This window comes from Bidens hawaiensis, unplaced genomic scaffold (assembly GCF_021521415.1).
Source record: "Bidens hawaiensis isolate Kalapana, Puna unplaced genomic scaffold, B.hawaiensis_p1.1 tig00049975_1, whole genome shotgun sequence".
NCBI classification, from domain to species: Eukaryota; Viridiplantae; Streptophyta; class Magnoliopsida; order Asterales; family Asteraceae; genus Bidens; species Bidens hawaiensis.
The window spans coordinates 10,153-28,700 of record NW_027498962.1 but is presented as its reverse complement, the minus strand read 5'-3'; the positions used below and the strand labels follow the sequence as shown (position 1 = coordinate 28,700).

Below are 18,548 nucleotides of genomic sequence, written 5' to 3'. Positions count from 1 at the left end.
ACTTTATCAAACGTTTCTTTATAGACCGCGCAAATTGTGGCATTGTTCAAATATTCATCACACATTCGATTGCGTAAATTCGTCTTGATATAATTGCAGTTGCAAGCGGTAAAACCAACACTAGCTTCAATGTTCGGTAAACCGGAAAGCACGCTACTTTTCTTTGGTTTGTCAAATATTGAAACTAGCGTTGGTTTTTACTGGTTGCAACCGCAAACGTTAAAAGGTGTTTTTATAAAATGAAGTTTATCAATACGAATTTGTGCAATCGAATGAGTGATAAGCAGTGTTTTCAAACCCGGCCAGTCTCGGCCGGTCGGACCGGGACCCGTTACCTATACCGGGTCGGGCCATGGTATTTGACCGGTTTATTAAGAACCCGGCCGGGTTTGACGGTTTGCGGTCCGACCAGAACCGGTGACCCGGCGGGTGAACCGGCAAAACCATTTTTAACTAAATAAAAACTTTTGCTTACAATGGGAATCGAACATTTGGCATAGGACGAGACAAAAGCTTAATGTAACATCATGTTTTTCTAGTTTCGGTTAATAAATGGAGATATGATTTATTATAAGTCGGGCTAGTGTTGGGTTAAATGGATATGGGTTATGGATTTTGGTCATGAAGGAAAGAGGAAAAGACCATGGGCTTAAGTTCATGATCCATAATTATATAAGCATTAATTACCCATTTATTATTCATTTACACATATTCCATACACCACCAAAACACACACTTAGCTCTCTCTCATCTTGCTCTCCCTCTCTCTAGCCGAAATGTAACATTCGTTAATTTTTAAACCCGAACACCCGACCCGTTTTAAATTTTCGGTTATATATATATATATATATATATTTCAAGTTCCGTTCTATGTATTCCTATTATGTTCGCCAACCGAGACATTTTGATGTCTCGATGTGTTCGTAGTTTTTTTAAATTATCTATACAACATTTTCAATAATTTAATTATAATTATGACGTTTTATCATCATTATTCATTCACGTTCTATTTTGTGTAATTCATTAACAAAGTTTAAAGTTTTAACATGTTATTTAATCGAGTACCGAACTATCCGAGCATAATACGAACATATTTCCAAATCATTAACTTTTAATTCATTTATATAGCATTTAGAAGTACAAGGTCCAATATGTAAATATGTATTTATTTTATTTAAAAGATATATGAAAGTGTAAGGGCTAAATGTGTAAAATTATTTTAAAAATGTAATATAATGACAATAATAATGAAAAAGAACGCAGCACAGCCCCCAAGCCGTCCTACTATCTCGTTTTTCCGGCGAGTTAAGTCCGGCGGCCGGAAATCGCGTCCGAGAAGCGCAAACCTTGTATATAACCTCCAATCGATTCGTTTATCCGTCTTAAATGTTATCTCCACCATCGATAAGTAATAATATAAGATTTATTTCGTCATTAACAACCTAATAAACTCATGTTAATTATCAAAACCGCCGGAAATTTATAATGGTTAATAATGATCCATTAAAAGTTAAACGATCCAATTGTTATTATAAATAGCGTCTAAACCATCATCTAAACTGGTACTAATCATCTAATCTCTCTAATATACTCTTTAATCCCGTAATCATTCTTCAAAGTTTGTTTCCGGCTAAGCTCCGACCACCATCGAGCAAGAACATTATCAAGTAAGTAATATATGTTTTTTTATCACGTTGATGATTCTAACAAAACCCATAAACTAATTTTAACAAACATGGAACGGTTTTACTTATTGAAAATCTAGGGTTTTGTTGAGGAAGAAGATGGATTCTGTTATAATATATATATATTAATTTGCATACATAAACCGTAAAACGGATTTTGTTTGGTGGTTAAGTTGTTGAGTTGTGTTGAAGAGGACCCCGGATTGAATCCGGGTCAAAGCATATTTTGTATCATTTTTTTTGTTGTTATAAATCTTTTATTATCTATAATATATATATATATATATATATATATTTTATGAATTATAATAAATCAAATAAAGTTTCTTTTAAGTTAAATAATATTAATTATAATAATATTCATCACTTTTCATCTAAAACCGACTCTTGTTTTCATTAAAGTTTCGTTAAACCCAACTAATATTATATTATTAAAATGTCTTTTCATTTATCTTATGACACGCCACCATATTTTTTTTCAAGATAACTTTGACCGATATAATCACGATCCTTGGATATTAAAATTCTAAAATTTATAATTACTAAAAGAGTTAATGGCCATTTTCGTCCTTGTGGTTTGCGACTTTCGCCACTTCAGTCCAAAGTTTAATTTTTTGTCAATTTAGTCCTAGTAGTTTTCATTTTTAGCCCGTTACATCCTCCCGTCTAACGGCCTCCAAGTATCCCGTTAGTTCTTTATCACCTGAGGGCTAGAAATGTCTTTTTACACATTACCTCAGAGTCATAATAGTCTTCTTATATATTACAATTAACTCTTATATGTACTGAATATTAACAAGAACGAAGATACACACTACGAAGATACACCAGCGATTTAGTGAAGAACAAGTGAAGAAGAACCATCGATTAAGTGTGATTAACTGAAGAACAACATGGAAATGTGGGATACCAGACCTCCTGGTGTTGATTTCGATCCAAACGTTGTATATGGTATGAATTAATCCTAACCCTAACTATTATCTATTAATAAACCATTGAAATCCAAACCATTTTTCAATTCAATTTGTTAATTTTGGACAATTCGGTTTCAGGGAATTTTCCAGACCATTTTACAATTGAGTTCCACCATGGGGGAGAGTTTGAGAAATCTCTAGAAACTACATACAAGGGGGGGGGTATGGTTACTTTTGTTGATAGAGTGAATGCTGATATGTTTTCAGTGATTATTGTGAATGATATGGTACAACAATTAGGTTACAACGAAGAGGAAGTTCTTAATGACCAGAAATTCTATTTTAGGATTCCCGGAGAGGACTTAGATTCTGGTTTAAGACCCTTGTCCAATGATACTGATGTTCTTAGTCTCATAGGATATATTAGTGTGCACAAGGTAATTGAGGTGTATGTGGAACATTCACACCTTGTATCACAGGTAAAAGAGGCGTCAATGATAAGTTGTTTTAATGTGGAAAGAGATGATGAATCAGAATCTGATGAACCTATAGAGGATGATGTAGTTGAATTAGATGACATAGATTTACATAATGTTAGGGTGCCTGAATCTGATGAAGATGTAGAGGGGTTTGATAGTGATAGTGAGGCAGAAGGCTCTGATGATGATTCAGACTTCATATTTAATGAAAACAGTATGGATGACCCAAATCAGGATATGGAATTATTTAGAGCAGCTGTGGATGATATATCTGATGTAGGTGAAGATGTTGAAGATAAAGAAGATGAACTAGATGATTTAGATCTACATGATATTGATAGTCTTAGTGATCCTGATAATGAAACTACATTGCAGAGAGCTATTAGGATGAACAAGAAAAAAAAGAGAAAGTCACACTCAAAAGAAACTGATGAAGAATATTGCCCTTTTTACTTGGGTCAAACTTTTGGTGGTAAAGATGAGATAAAGCAAATGGTGAAGACCCATGCAATTCATTCAAGGAGACAACTTCATGTTGTGAAGACTGACAAGATTAGGTATCGTGTAGTGTGTTTGGGGAGAAACTTAAATATGGGTAGTTGTGAAAAGACAAATGAAGTGAAAGAGAATCCCATGCCAAGGAGGAAAAGAAAATGTAAAAAAAGTTGTGGGGCCCAAGAGGGTAGTTCCAGCCATAAATCCAAACCTAAAAGGAATAAGATTCCTCCTCCCACTTGCCCATGGGTCCTACATGTGTCTTTTGATGGGGCTGAAAGAACATGGTGTGTGACAACATTAGATACTGAGCATCAATGTTTACAAACTAGAAGTGTTTGTTTATGCACGGTTGGGTGGTTGGCAAAGGAACTGGAGGAAGATCTAGAAGACAACCGAAATGAAAGTATGAGGAAATTGCAAAAAAATATTCAAAGGAGGTTGCAAGTTCAAGTACCCCAAACCAGATTTACAAGGCTAAAAGAGTTGCTAAAAAGAATGTTGTGCATGATTTTAGTGGTCAGTATGCTATTCTTAGAGAATAATGTCAAGAGGTGGTTAGATGCAATCCAGGTATGTATTTTTAAGTTTTGCTAAAACTATTTCTTATGTATCTTAAAACTGTTTACTTATGCTAGGTACAACTATCAAGAATGATGTTGAAAGTTAATGTAATCCTAGCAGCCCAACTAGACAGTTTAAGAGGATTTATGTATGTTTAGCTCCATTGAGGGAAGGTTTTAAATTATGTGGGAGAGAATTATTGGGGCTAGATGGTTGTTTCATGAAGGGGATATACCCAGGCCAGATCTTAACTGCTGTTGGAGTTGATAGCAACAATGGTATTTATCTTGTTGCTTATGCAATAGTTGAATAAGAAAATACCAGTTCATGAACACGGTTTTTGGAGATATTAGCTGATGATCTGGATTTAACAGTTGAGTCTAATTTCACTTTTATGAGTGACAGGCAGAAGGTAATTATATTTAACACTTGATTATGTTTTATATTATATTACTTACAAATATTGTTGTTTTAAAATTAGGGCTTAATACCTGCAATACAAAAAGTTTTCCCAAATGTTGAACATAGATATTGTGTAAGACATATTGAAGAAAATATGAAACAAAAGTGGAAGGGTCAAGCTGCAAAGAATCTGTACTGGAATTGTGTATATGCAACTACTCCTTAGACATTTAATAAAGCAATGAAGCAAGTGTTTACAAAAAATAAGGAGCTATATGATTGGTTGAGGAAATTCCACCAAGGCATTGGTCACTCACATTTTACGGGTATTTTTATGTTATTAATTACATTCTTGTTAAGTACATTATTGTTAATTACATCCTTTTCATTAAAATTACATTATTGTTAATTACATTCTTGTTATACTATACGTAGGGCACTAAGTGATTTACAATTAAACAACATGTGTGAGGTGTTCAATAGGCAGTTGACACCTGGAAGGGACTTGCCTATCATTAGCTGCCTAGAGTACATTAGGGAATACCTAATGAAAAGAATTATGAAAGTGCATATGAAAATAGCAAAATGTAAAGGGCTATTAACACCCAATGTTACAGTTTCATTTAAAAAAATCAAGAAGGATGCCACTAAGTGTAATGTCATTTGGAATGGGGCTACAAAGTATCAAGTTAGTGGTCCAAATCAAGAGCAATATGTTGTGACAGTTGACCAAAGGTCTTGCACATGCAGAATGTGGGACTTGACTGGGATTCCATGCAAGCATGCAGTGGCATGTATTTTTGATATGGGTGAACATGGATTGGAAGATGGTGTGCCATAGAAATGGGTTGACAAAGTGTATTGGTTACAGACATAGAAGAATGTTTATGCACACACCATAGATCCAATCAATGGCCAAGAAGAATGGGCACCATCCCCTTGGCCCACTACATTGACTGCTCCTAAGCACCATGTGCAGATTGGTAGACCAAAAAAGAATAGAAAGAAATCTGCTGTGGAAATTGAAGAACTGAGTCAAAAGGTTGGTAAAGCCAAGAAATTGCCAAGGAAGGGTCGTACAGTTACGTGTGATATTTGCAAGCAACCAGGACACAACAAGAGATCTTGCAATAAGAGAAAAACAGGAGAAACAGGAGAAGCAGGAGGTTCAGGAACACAAGTTGATGCAACTGATGCAGCAGGAGGTTCAGAGGTTTAAAGTGTGTTATTAGGATGGTACTATGTTTGAACTTGTAATATTTTGGTACTATGTGTTTATTTATGTTAAAACTTGTAATCTTTTGGTATTAGGATGTTTTTGGTACTCTTGGTAATCTGTATTGGTACTATGCTTTTTAGTACTCTTGGTAATCTGTATTGATTAATTGACCTTACAAAAGTCAACTGCAATGGCTAGTGCTATAGTGTTAAATTGCATTTTGGCTAGTGCTATGGTCTGTTTGTTTATCTTTTTTGGGTCTATATGTAAAGAGAATGTTTTTTTATCTGCATAAAGGCCATAAAGGGCATTTTGGTCTGCATAAAGGCCATAAAGGGCATTTTGGTCTATCTCTTTATCTTTTTGTTAATCTGCATAAATATATTTTTGATCTGTTTGTCTATTTTTTCATGTTTGTTTGATCTGAACAAACAGGCTGATAAATGCATACTTTATACTGATATGCATACTGATAAATGCATACTGCATACTGATATGCATCTGTTTGTATATTTTTTTTTTCCAAAAAGGGCATTTTGGTCTCTCTCTTTATCTTTTGTACTATGCATACTGATATGCATACTGCGAAAGCAATATAAGTTGTTAATATGTTAATATACAACTGCAATGGCTAGTGGTATATCGACCTTACAAAAGTCAACTGCAATGGCTAGTGGCATAATATGTTAATCTTTAATTTCATATGTTTTTGTAATTGGTTAACTTTGACTTTTACAAAGTCAACTGCAGTGGTACCATATGACCATACAACCATTAAGTTGTTTAACATTTTACACAAAACCAACCAATTAACTTGTCAAACATTGTACAAAACACTTAATCAAACATTGAGTTGTTAATATAACCATATGTTCAAACAAAGACAAGACAATATAACCAACCAATTAACTTGTCAAACATTGTACAAAACACTTAATCATACATTTTCATATCATAGAATTAGTACTACAAAAGACAATACATTGGTACCATGACCATACAACAAAGAGATCTTAGCTAGACAACTTCAACATATAGTGGAAACATACATAAAGGAAAAAAACAACCAAAACAAAAGTCAATGCAAACTTCATTCTTTTGGTCTTCAATTCCATTTTAGCACATGTTTGACATATTGGAGGATCCACCCAAACAACAAAGCCACAACTCCTTGGCTGCAATTAACAAATTTTAGGGCAAAAATTAGGGGGAAAAAAACCAATTTCAAAAGAAAAGACAATACAATTGTATAACTTACCTGTTTGCTGCAGCAATAGAACTGTCTTCCTGGGTTACTCTCCGTATATGAGGTATGAATCACAGTAGGCCAACCACATGAGCAGAAAACCATGGTTGATGATATAGGGTTTTGATGAACAATTTGGTTGATGATCTAAGGCTTCGTTCTGCTTTTGGTATTATAGGGAAAAGAAAATTGATTTAGATTAAAAATAATCTATAACTAAAAAAGAAAAAGACAATAATACCCTTAAACTAACGGCATACTTGGATGCCGTTAGACAGGAGGATGTAACGGGCTAAAAATGCAAACTACTAGGACTAAATTGACAAAAAATCAAACTTTGGACTGAAGTGGCGAAATTCGCAAACCACATGGACGAAAATGGCCATTAACTCTTACTAAAATCGTTAAATTACCGTTACAACTTTAAATAATGCTATAATACCAATTGCCATAAAAGTTGCAATAAAATGTTGAATCCCTAAAACTAAATATTCTAACTTTTATAATCCCGATAGCTGGTATTTAATTTTTGTATATTCAATTCTAGTTCGTGAAGTTCAATTGCTTGGTTTCATTTACGCACTTTCAGTTTAATTTCAAGTTTGTCTTCAACTTCAAGGTGAGTTTCTCACACCCCCATTTTACCATTTTTAACTATTTTGGGGGGTAGCATATATATCCTATCAACAATTCAATTTCGTTTATTCATTACTTCAAGATAGTATTATCATACGCCCCCCTTTTGCGCTCAATACATTTGTTGTATGAGTGGAAAAGGGCCTCATTATCCGAGTACGTTGGTGCACAATCCCAACCGAAAAGGACCTTACTTGCGCTTATCTGAGTACGCTGGTGCACAATCCCAGTTGGAAAGGACATTACTTGCTCATTTACACTTGTTCATGGAATTGTATGATTTTTATGTACGTATATCAAAACTTGTGTGAACTCACCAACTATTCATTTAGTTGACTTTATTTTATATATATGTTACAGGTACAATTATTATATGATGAAACGGAGAAAACACTAGAACTTAGGTTATATTAATAAATGAACAAGTTGTTAATTGTTCTCGTATTTCCCTTGTATTTCTTGTTACAAACTTGTGTACTTGATGTTTAAATTAATTAATGATAATATTGTCACTTAATAGTGTCACATGTGTTTTGGGCAATCTGTACGTCACACTCGGGCGTATTCCGCTTTAGCCAAGGTGTTACAGATTGGTATCAGAGTCGTAACTATAAGATAGTACATTAGACGTAGTTTTCTAGTTAGTTATAGTTTATTTGCTTAATTGCTTAGTTTGCATAATTAGAATTTATGTGGGCCTTATGTGATTGTTCAAAGCACTTAGTTGTTACTATTATACCTGATGATTCAAGTACTTCAATTACAAAAGCACACACAAGTCCAAGGCTTATGCCTAAAAACAAAGATTTTTCCAACATTTTCAATTATTGATGTTCATTGTGGTGTTCCGATATTTATTCTTCTTAAAGATGGTTGTTTATGGCGGGTATGTAGTAACTGTAAGGGGTACGTGCCTGTTTTCCGATACTCTTGACACCAAGGTTATTGAAACCTAAGCATAAGCAATGCGTATAAATCCGAATCAGACGCGGGACCCGGTTGCTTACCTGGAGAGTTAGGAAAGAGCATGAACTCTATTAAGCCAAAGCATACCACTTTCAACGCCATATGAATCACAACTTTAAGTTTTCAAACGCGACCATGTTCTCTTTGTGAAAAGAATATGGTTGCACTCCTCTATGTTTTACAATGTGTTTTAACTGGAAGTCTGTACTTGAATACCCAGCTTTCGGTTCGATTTAATTACGCATTTTTATACGAGAATAGTTAAGTTTAAAAATTTTGTGACAAGTTTTCTTTATTTATACCCTCATTTACGGCTTAAACTTTTAAAAGTTTGCAAAGTAATAACCGAATTTCAAACGATTCCTTTGTTATTTTACTAATATGTTTTAGAATTGAAAATTCAAAGAGTTATGGTGATATATAAATTGTTGAATTTCGATTTGATTACTATATTATTTTATTTATTTACTACTACGTTTTATAATTGAAAATTCGAAAGGTCATGGTGGCATATGAATGGTCGAATTTCAATTCGTTTACCTTATGTTATATTCATTTACACTTATGTTTTAGAATTGAAAATTTAGAAAGTTTTGGTGGTACATGAACACTCGATTTACAATTCGCTTCTATAATTTATTGTTAAGTTTAATATTTATTTCATATGATTATTCAATAATTTTTAGATTTTCGTTTGTTGAAGGTGAAAACTCATTACGTCTCATGGGAATTCAAAATTTGTTTCATACGATTTCTTTTGTTTACTTGTTTTCATTGATGTATATAGTAGTCGTTTTCATACTTACGTCCAAATTCACGTGAATTCTTCATGTTTCGTATCATGCCTTCTTGTTTTCCTAATTGTCACACTCAACCGGCGAAATAACAATCTAAGTTATCAAGTAAATGGCCTCCGCGATCCCGACCACCCCACGTTTGACCGCATCTACCTTCATCGCTATATTAATTCAAATTCAAACCCAGCACCATTCTTGGAAACTCAAACTAAACCCCACCGAAAGCCTCGCACAGAAACACGCCCTTTGTATAGTATGTTTAAATCCCACCACTTTATTTCCCCGAAACTTTGGTATACTTCAATTTGTGGTAGATTTAATTACCACTTATTGCTAAAATTTACCCAAACACAACGCCACTCACCCATCTGCAAGACATGTACCTAACCATTTGTCTCAATCACATGTGTGACCTCATGCTTCAAGCCTACTATCATTGTGGTGACCCTAGCACACCCACCATACTTTGGAAGGCCTAACTTGTTTCCACCATACCTTTACCCCACATCTTTTGTCTATTCTTTTTGACTTCTCGATTTCAATACTTAGGTTTTACAAACTCATCAAATTCGTCTATATTTTCATTTGCATATTTTATTTCTTTTACTAACACCTTGCGCCTAATCCCAAATCCTCAGTTATTTTAGCCTTCAGTCAAATAGATTTTCTTTAAAAAGATTTATTACCTTTATTATTATTATTATTATTATTATTATTATTATTACTAAAGTTATGAATATTACCATCGTTATTAATATTACTACTACTTTTTTTAGTACCATCACCGTAATCATTGTTATTATTATTATTACAGTTTTTATCAATAGTATTATTATTAAAATTTTTATTATTATTTTTGTTAATACTTTTATTATCATTATGATTAGTAATACTACTATTACTAGTATTATTGTCATCACTAATAATAATGTAATTATCATTTCAAACCATATTTAAAGTAAACTTTTTATTTCAAACAAGTCTTAAGTCCTTTAAGGCAATTTTTCATTCAAAAAGACATATACCTAGACAATCATTTCTTTTCTTTCTACTTAGGTCGCGGACCAAAAGAAAACATTTGTTTTTATGTAAAAATTTTATAAAATTTGCAAGTCTTTGCGATAACTAAAACTTTTTGTCAAAATAAATTTTATTTCGCCATTAAATTTAAAAGCATCACGTTTTACAGCCGTTCGTAGATTAAAGGTCTCCTTTCTTTCCCCTTCTTTAACGCCAATGAGTTTCGGCTAAGAAATTATGGCACCATCTCCCACGTCAAACTCTAATACCTCAAATAAACCAACTTTCGAGAAGACAATCGTCGCAAGCTACATTTTCTTTTCTTTAACTTCTCTTTCACGTATTTTTTTTGGACTTACCCAAAGTGATCTTTATATCCACTTCTTTAGAATATTGTTTACGAAGTTTATTTCGATTGTTCATTAATCTTTGATCCATATTCATTTTTTATTTCTTTTTTATTTTAAAAAACGCAAATTCGTACGTCATCCTTAGTCGCATGTTGTGAATCTATTTACGTTTGTTACCTCGGGATCTCTGACCAATTTCCCATCAACGTAATCGTTAAGTGGAAATTGGGACTATGAACATGTATGTGTACATAGTTACCTAATAGAAACCGTATTTTCATTTTTATTTCTACATTTTACTATCGGCGACCGTTTCTCTCCAAATGAATTCGTTTACTTTGGACTGTGTCTCATGTACATGCCGAGTTTATTTGATGTTATATTTTTACACAAATTGTTTTATTTATTCTTGTACTTTTCTTCTATTCAATGTTTTATTTGAACCAATTTATTGTTCTTGATTTCATCAATCTAAGACAAATACTTTATTTTAATTTCGAAGTTCTAATTATATACTTGATACGCACAAAGTTACTATTGAAAAATTTTCTTTTCACCAACTTAATCGATTTCAATATGTTAATATTAAAATTTTCGTTTATCCATTTCATTTCAAGTTATTATCAAATTTACATGTTTGTAAGATATAATTGTTTATTCATCTCAACGCTGCCATTGGTCACGTCAATGTTCTATTGGGGATTTTCATTTTTTTTAAACATCATGATATTTTGATACTTAAAAGTTTCGTTCATTTAAACTATTCTCGAACCCAATGCGTTAACAAATTACATGTTCATATTTCGTTGGTTAAATGCTACGTTTACTTACCACGTTATTCTCAACCCCATTATTTCAATTACATGTTACGATGTTCATAATTCGAATGTTTTCATTCTTTAATTTCATTACCTCTTTTATTTTGTTTTCAACATCGTTTACTTGGTTCAGACTACGATGATTTCATTTATTTGACTTAGTGTTTTCGCTTTATCCTTGGCCTGAATGGTATAACAATGTGTTTTGTAATGTTTTACCCTTTTAATTCATTATTTTTTTTTTACTTTTAACGTTATACATGAGAATTTTATTTGTATATCTAAGGTCTATGTTTTAAAACCACACAATATGGGCACATTATATGAACCATCCGACGATAGAGGTAATTATGGGTCAACACGTAATTATCAAAGTCCTCGCATGGAAAATATAATGAGTCTATTTGTGTGAAATAACTCGGAACTTGGAATGATTTTGGGGAACGGGACATACAATATGATAAGGGCATGGTGGATACGCCGTTGGTATATCCTATATATAAGTGTCCTTGTCATATTTCCTATTTGTGGCGTTTTTTTTCGGGTCATTCAAAGATCTACGTTATTTTATTTTTATATATAAAATTTTTAAATTTCTAACAACTCCGTATATTAGTTGTTCTCTTTTAAATTTTATTTTTATTTTAATTTCGGGACGAAATTTCTAAAAGTTGTAAGTCCTGTAACATTCATTACTTTTTAAACCCGAACACCCGACCCATTTTAAATTTTCGGTTTTATTTGTATATATATATATATATATATATATATTTCAAGTTCCGTTCTATGTATTCCTATTATGTTCGCCAACCGAGACATTTTGATGTCTCGATGTGTTCGTAGTTTTTTTAATTATCTATACAACATTTTCGATAATTTAATTATAATTATGATGTTTTATCATCATTATTCATTCACGTTCTATTTCGTGTAATTCATTAACAAAGTTTAAAGTTTTAACATGTTATTTAATCGAGTACCGAACTATCCGAGCATAATACGAACATATTTCCAAATCATTAACTTTTAATTCATTTATATAGCATTTAGAAGTACAAGGTCCAATATGTATATATGTATTAATTCTATTTAAAAGATATATGAAAGTGTAAGGGCTAAATGTGTAAAATTATTTTAAAAATGTATATTATATGTTTCAATTTTATTATGGTGGTGTGTATTAGGGGATGATTGGGAGAGTTGTAGTTATCTTTTTCAACAATGATAAAAGTTCCAATCCAGAAGTTCGTGTTCCAGGTCAACGTGAACCAGCCTCACGAAGCGATGGCGGGAGAAGATGCACATCTGGAATCCTCTCTGAGATTATACTTGATCAAGCTTTCACAATCAGAATCTCTTTCCAAGACTTCATCTCAAGGTAACCTAATATTGATATATATTGATGTGGGTTTAGTCTAAACAGGCTTGGGTAAGTTTTGGTCGAACTACGAACACATTTAGCTAAATAGGCAGGGATCGAGTTGATTAGGTACTTTTTATATACATTTGTATATTTGGTTGGAAATTTGAATTTTTTAGAGTAATAGTATGCAAAAAGTAAATGAGTAAAATAAATAAATTTTTTGTTAAACGGGTTGTGTTTGTGTGAATCTGCGAAAATTGGTGACATCAGGTTCATGTGTTTGACATGATTTTTGGTAGGGGTATCAATTATGTTCGGTTGTGGAGCTGAATCGTTAAACCCAAACACGACCTATATATTTATTCTTGTAAAAAACATCAACGCAAATCAAGTTGTAAACAGTTAATCGGGTTGGTGTGCTTTTATAAATGGCTTAAGCAGGTTTGTAAATGGGCTGACCTGTTTATTCAATCTGGCCAACCCAATCACAATCCGTGTATTAAATGAGTTAGATATTGCCAGCCCTAGTTTTTTGGTTTGTGTCGGGTTCAATCTGCCAACTGGCGACAAGGCCCGTTTAACACCCCTAAATCTAAATGCACATACACGCTCACACAAGATTGATCATGATGTCATTGATGTGAATATTTGTATATGTTGCAGATTTGAGGTGGGAAATCACAGCTTACTTTTGCTCACTACCAAACAATAATGGAGAGAGGTGGATTCCAACACAAGCATTGAAGTGGCAACAACTACCTTTAATAACACCAATTAAGTCCATAAATGCTGACCAATTGTCTGTTCAACTATATTTAGAGCATCCAAGTCTTTTGGAACCAGTTTAAATCTTTTGGGTAATCTTTGCCCTTATTCTTCCTCTTTTATTTTTATAATTTTTGGTAAAATTCGAAAGTTGTTATAGATGCTTGATAGTACATACACTTAATTGCATGATTCATAAAATGTTAAGAACTAATTACATATTTCTTTCAAAACATAGATAAAAGTGAATACACCTGGTGTATAAAATCATATAGAATATTGTATATTAAAAGTTATAATAGAAAAAACAAAGTTATAACTTAAATAAAAACAAGTATTTCTACTCGTGTGTTGTGGCTGGGCAGGTTAAATGCATTACATGTTCGAAAGTAACTGTGCTTTGAGGCGGAAATGCGGGGGGTGGTTGGCTGGTATCGGTTCGATTTGTTATGATAAAAGTTTTGTGGCAAAAGTTTCATTGCCGAAGCTGATGGGCAAAAAAATAAAGATGTAAATTGAAAGTTTAAAAGTTTCATTACCAAAGTTTGTTTGACACAAAGGTTTTGCTCTTTGTAATTTGGCCATCGTTCATTATATTAAAGTTTGGTTCTTTGTAAGTGTTGTCATCAAAGTTTCACGTCTTTAAGTTTTACTTCTTAACTTTGCTAATGAAACTTTTACGACCGAACTTTTACCATAACGAAATGAACTAAAACCGATCAACTTTTCGCTGCGTATCTGACGGAACGCGTGTGGTAAAAATGCTTGTTTTTTTACTTCTTTTCAAGAAGTACATGGCTAGTTTTTTTAGCCGAATATTTCATGCTTCCATATAAAGAAAAACCAATAAACTCGTAATTAATGTTTTGCGTTGTGATATGTATAGATCCAATAAAAAGCTGACACATTCTCTCAGTGGTAGATATTATTTGAACAGGGTAAAGTTAAAATACAAAAGACAACGAAAATTAGAAGGGTGAGAAAGAATCGAGTCCATTGATCTTAGATTTGAATGATTGAGATTAATTTAATAAATAAAAATGATAGAAAAGGCATGAAGGTAATAACCCACCCTTGTTGACTTTCTCTCTCTACATGCAAGGCACATGTCAATTCCCCCCATCATTTTAAAATGTCCATAACTTTTTCACACAACACTATTTTTTAAAAAAAATCACCATAATAATAAACGTTTTTTTATCTTTAATATGAGTATCATATTGTTATATAAAAAAAATTAATGTGTTTTTTAATTGTGTTTTTTTGTTGTTCATTGTGTCATTGTGTAATATGTTGTTTCCATTGTGCTTTACGTTTCAAGTCATTGTGTTATATATATTCACCATTGTGTCTTACGTTTTAGGTCATTGTGTTATACGTATTCCCCATTGTGTCTTACGTTTTAGGTCATTGTGTTATACGTATTCACCATTGTATTTTACGTTTCAAGTTATTGTGTACCATATATTAATCATTGTGTTTTATGTATTAGATAATAGTTGTTATTTTATCATTATTTTTACATATTATTATTACACAACTGCGTTATTAGTATTTAATAAAACATAATGATGAGTTGAAAGACACAATAACGAAAAAACACAATGACGAAAAAAGACACAATGATAAGCGAAAAGACACAACAGTGTGCGAAAAGACACAATGGTGCGCAAAAAGACACAATGACAAAAAAAAGACACAATGATAAGCGAAAAGACACAATGGTGTGCGAAAAGACACAATGAGTGAAAAAAGACACAATGATAAGCGAAAAGACACAATAGTGTGCGAAAAGAAACAATGTCGTGATTTTTGTTTTAAATTTTATATAACAAAAATCATACTCTTAGTAAAGATAAAAAAACGTTTGTTATTATGATGAATTTTTTTTTTAAATATCATACGAAAAAGTTATAAACGTTCTAAAATAATGGGGGTATTAACATGTGCATTGCATGTGGGGAGAGAAAATGTGTACAATTACCTCTATACCCTTTTTCCTTTGGTCTCACTTGACACATGTCATTTGGTCCTCACTTGACACATGTCAATATTTATGGCTTCTCACACTTCTCATTTTTATTACCCTTTGTAGAATAACTTGACACTATTTGAACATATATTTAATTTGTTTTTACGTATATAGTTATTATTAATTTTTTTTGTTAAATAATAAAATGGCTGTTGATATTTTCTTTTAGTTCGACGTCACTATTTGAAGAATTTTCCTTTTCTTTGAACTTATAGTCAAAGTTAAGTTTTATTAAAGTAACTAATGACAGGCTTTATAGTTTGTGGTTGTGTTTTAAACAACAATCTCGAATTGGCCCAATCTATGTTTTGGTTGTATGCTGTTTTGATATTAATGAAGATGTGACCTTGTGCATCATATGTACGTCTGTACGACTAAAGTGCACCATAAACAAAAAGAATATTATTTTCTTGGATTATACTGGGAAGGAAACCTAGTGCATGTAAAGACTATTCGCTGTGTGTTGTGCTTCGTTAAGCCAGCGTTATGCTTGCCAAATCATCAGTTTTGGCGCATAATCACCACCCCACACAAACTAAAGAGAGAGAAAAAAAAGAAGTTACACTGTTCACGGGCTTAATTTGTTATTGTTATATATAGAAAAATAAACTAACTTGTTAGTTATTTCCGGCAGAAAAGTAGTAGTTGGGGCCGGGCCCACATGACCAACCAAGTTAAATTCACACATGACATGATCCAACCCCCACGAGATGAGCTAACGCTAACGCTAACCAACCCCCATTCTTATGCCACCTTTTAAATAAATAGTCGTCGTACCCATAATATTCACTTACACTTATAACAACTATCCACCTATCACCGTGTTATTATTATCTTCCATCAAACCAGATCCAAATTAATGGAGACCACAGGCAATGGCAACAGCAACACACCGAATAAACATGTTGCAGTGTTCACATTCCCGTTTGCCTCACACCCTGCTCTCCTCCTAACCCTCGTCCGCCGACTAGCTTCCGCGGCCCCTACGGTGGTTTTCTCCTTCTTCAACACCGAAAAGTCTAACAATGTTTTGTTCTCTGAGCTCAGTTGCAACAACATACTGCGGTACAACGTGTCTGATGGCGTACCGGAGGGCCATGTCTTTGTGGGAAAGCCTCAGGAGGATATCAACTTGTTTCTGGAGGTGGCTGAGGAAGAGTTTAGGAAGGGTGTTCGGGCTGCAGAGACGGATACCGGGCTGAAGGTTAGTTGTCTGGTGGTGGATGCATTCTTTTGGTTTTACGGTGATATGGCGGAGGAAATGAATATTCCTTGGGTGGCCTTTTGGACTGCTGGAGCTTGCTCTTTGTCTGCACATTTTTATACGGATCATATTAGGCAGAAAACTGCTCAACTCTTAGGTATGTTGAATTTTTAATTATTTATTTATTTATTTATTTGTGGGTGGCTTAGGAGAATTATAAGGGTTTTTCTATGGTTTGTAACCGAATTTATGTTTACAGGTTCAACTCAACCTGATGAAGAAATTGCTGACTTGATCCCTGGATTCAAAACGGTTCGACTAGGTGATTTACCAGGTGGAGTCGTCTTAGGAAACCTCGAATCACCGTTTTCAACCATGCTACATAAAATGGGACGAGCCCTACCCCGAGCAACCGCGGTTGCCATAAATTCTTTCGAAGAACTAAACCCTGATCTAACTAAAGACCTCTCTTCAAAGTTGAACAACTTCCTCAACATTGGTCCCTTCAATCTCATATCCAAAGAAAAAACACTAACAAAAAATGATGAGTTTTCTTCTATTTCTTGGTTAGATAATCAAAAGACGAGAGCGGTTGCCTACATCTGCTTCGGGACTGTTTTCAAGCCTCCACCTGAAGAGATAGTCGAGTTGGCTGAAGCACTCGAAGAGACCAAAACCCCATTCCTTTGGTCAATCAACAAAGATTCAAATAAGCATTTCCCTAATGGTTTCTTGGACAGAATAACCGCTAATGGGACTGGGAAAGTTGCGCCTTGGGTTCCACAAGATCGAGTGTTAAATCACGATGCAATAGGGGCGTTTGTAACACACGGTGGATGGAACTCGGTGTTGGAGAGTATCGGAGCTGGTGTCCCGATGATATGTAGACCGTTTGTGGGGGATCAACAAATCAATTCTTGGATGGTTGACAGAGTTTGGGAAATCGGCGTGAGAATTCAGGATGGGAAATTCACAAAAGCCGCGACTCGTGATGCTTTGGAACAAGTTTTCTTGTCGTCCAAAAGTCGGTATGAGAGAATTGAAACATTGAAAGATCTTGCTCACAAGGCTGTTGCATCAAACGGGAGTTCTGATAAAAATTTCAAGACTTTGGTAAAGGTGGTCACTGGACATCCTGAATCAGACTTTTGAACTTAATTGACTTATTACTCTTTTATCTATAATCTATGGTTGTTATCTTAATATTATGTTTGAAAACCTTAAACAAGAAACGCTGAATCATATATTAGTGTAAAGTTGGTTTAAAATTATCATATATTCTAATAAATGTCTACCTATTTTTGCCACTTGTCACACTCATAACTTTCTTCCTCTTTTTTTTCAACATTTCAATATTGATCCTTATATTTTAAGTTATTTCAATATATGAATTGAAGTTTATTTTCTTGAATGTAAATATTATTTGATTCATTCATTAACATTAACGGTCAAAGATAATAAAATAAGGAAATATCAAAATTGAAGTTGCAGACCTACTAGAATAAAATTTTAAAATCATAGGTAATTAAAATAAATGTAAACTATAACTTGTTTTTAAACCGGGATTTGAGCATAATTTTTTTATATAAGATT

At 33.3% G+C, this 18,548-nt stretch overlaps 2 protein-coding genes across 2 annotated transcripts; both read left to right on the top strand.

The window, feature by feature from the left end:
• The first annotated feature begins 4,357 nt into the window (after positions 1–4,357).
• LOC143598356 (uncharacterized) lies at positions 4,358–5,758 on the top strand. The gene is made up of 5 exons (XM_077076592.1): positions 4,358–4,415; positions 4,491–4,549; positions 4,619–4,731; positions 4,975–5,369; positions 5,442–5,758. The coding sequence occupies exons 1-5, from the start codon at positions 4,358–4,360 to the stop codon at positions 5,756–5,758; spliced, it is 942 nt and encodes a 313-aa protein (XP_076932707.1).
• Positions 5,759–16,610: 10,852 nt separating this feature from the next.
• On the top strand, positions 16,611–18,186 carry LOC143598352 (anthocyanidin 3-O-galactosyltransferase F3GT1-like). Its single transcript, XM_077076589.1, has 2 exons — positions 16,611–17,112; positions 17,215–18,186. The coding sequence occupies exons 1-2, from the start codon at positions 16,611–16,613 to the stop codon at positions 18,105–18,107; spliced, it is 1,395 nt and encodes a 464-aa protein (XP_076932704.1). The 3' UTR covers positions 18,108–18,186.
• Positions 18,187–18,548: the final 362 nt, after the last annotated feature.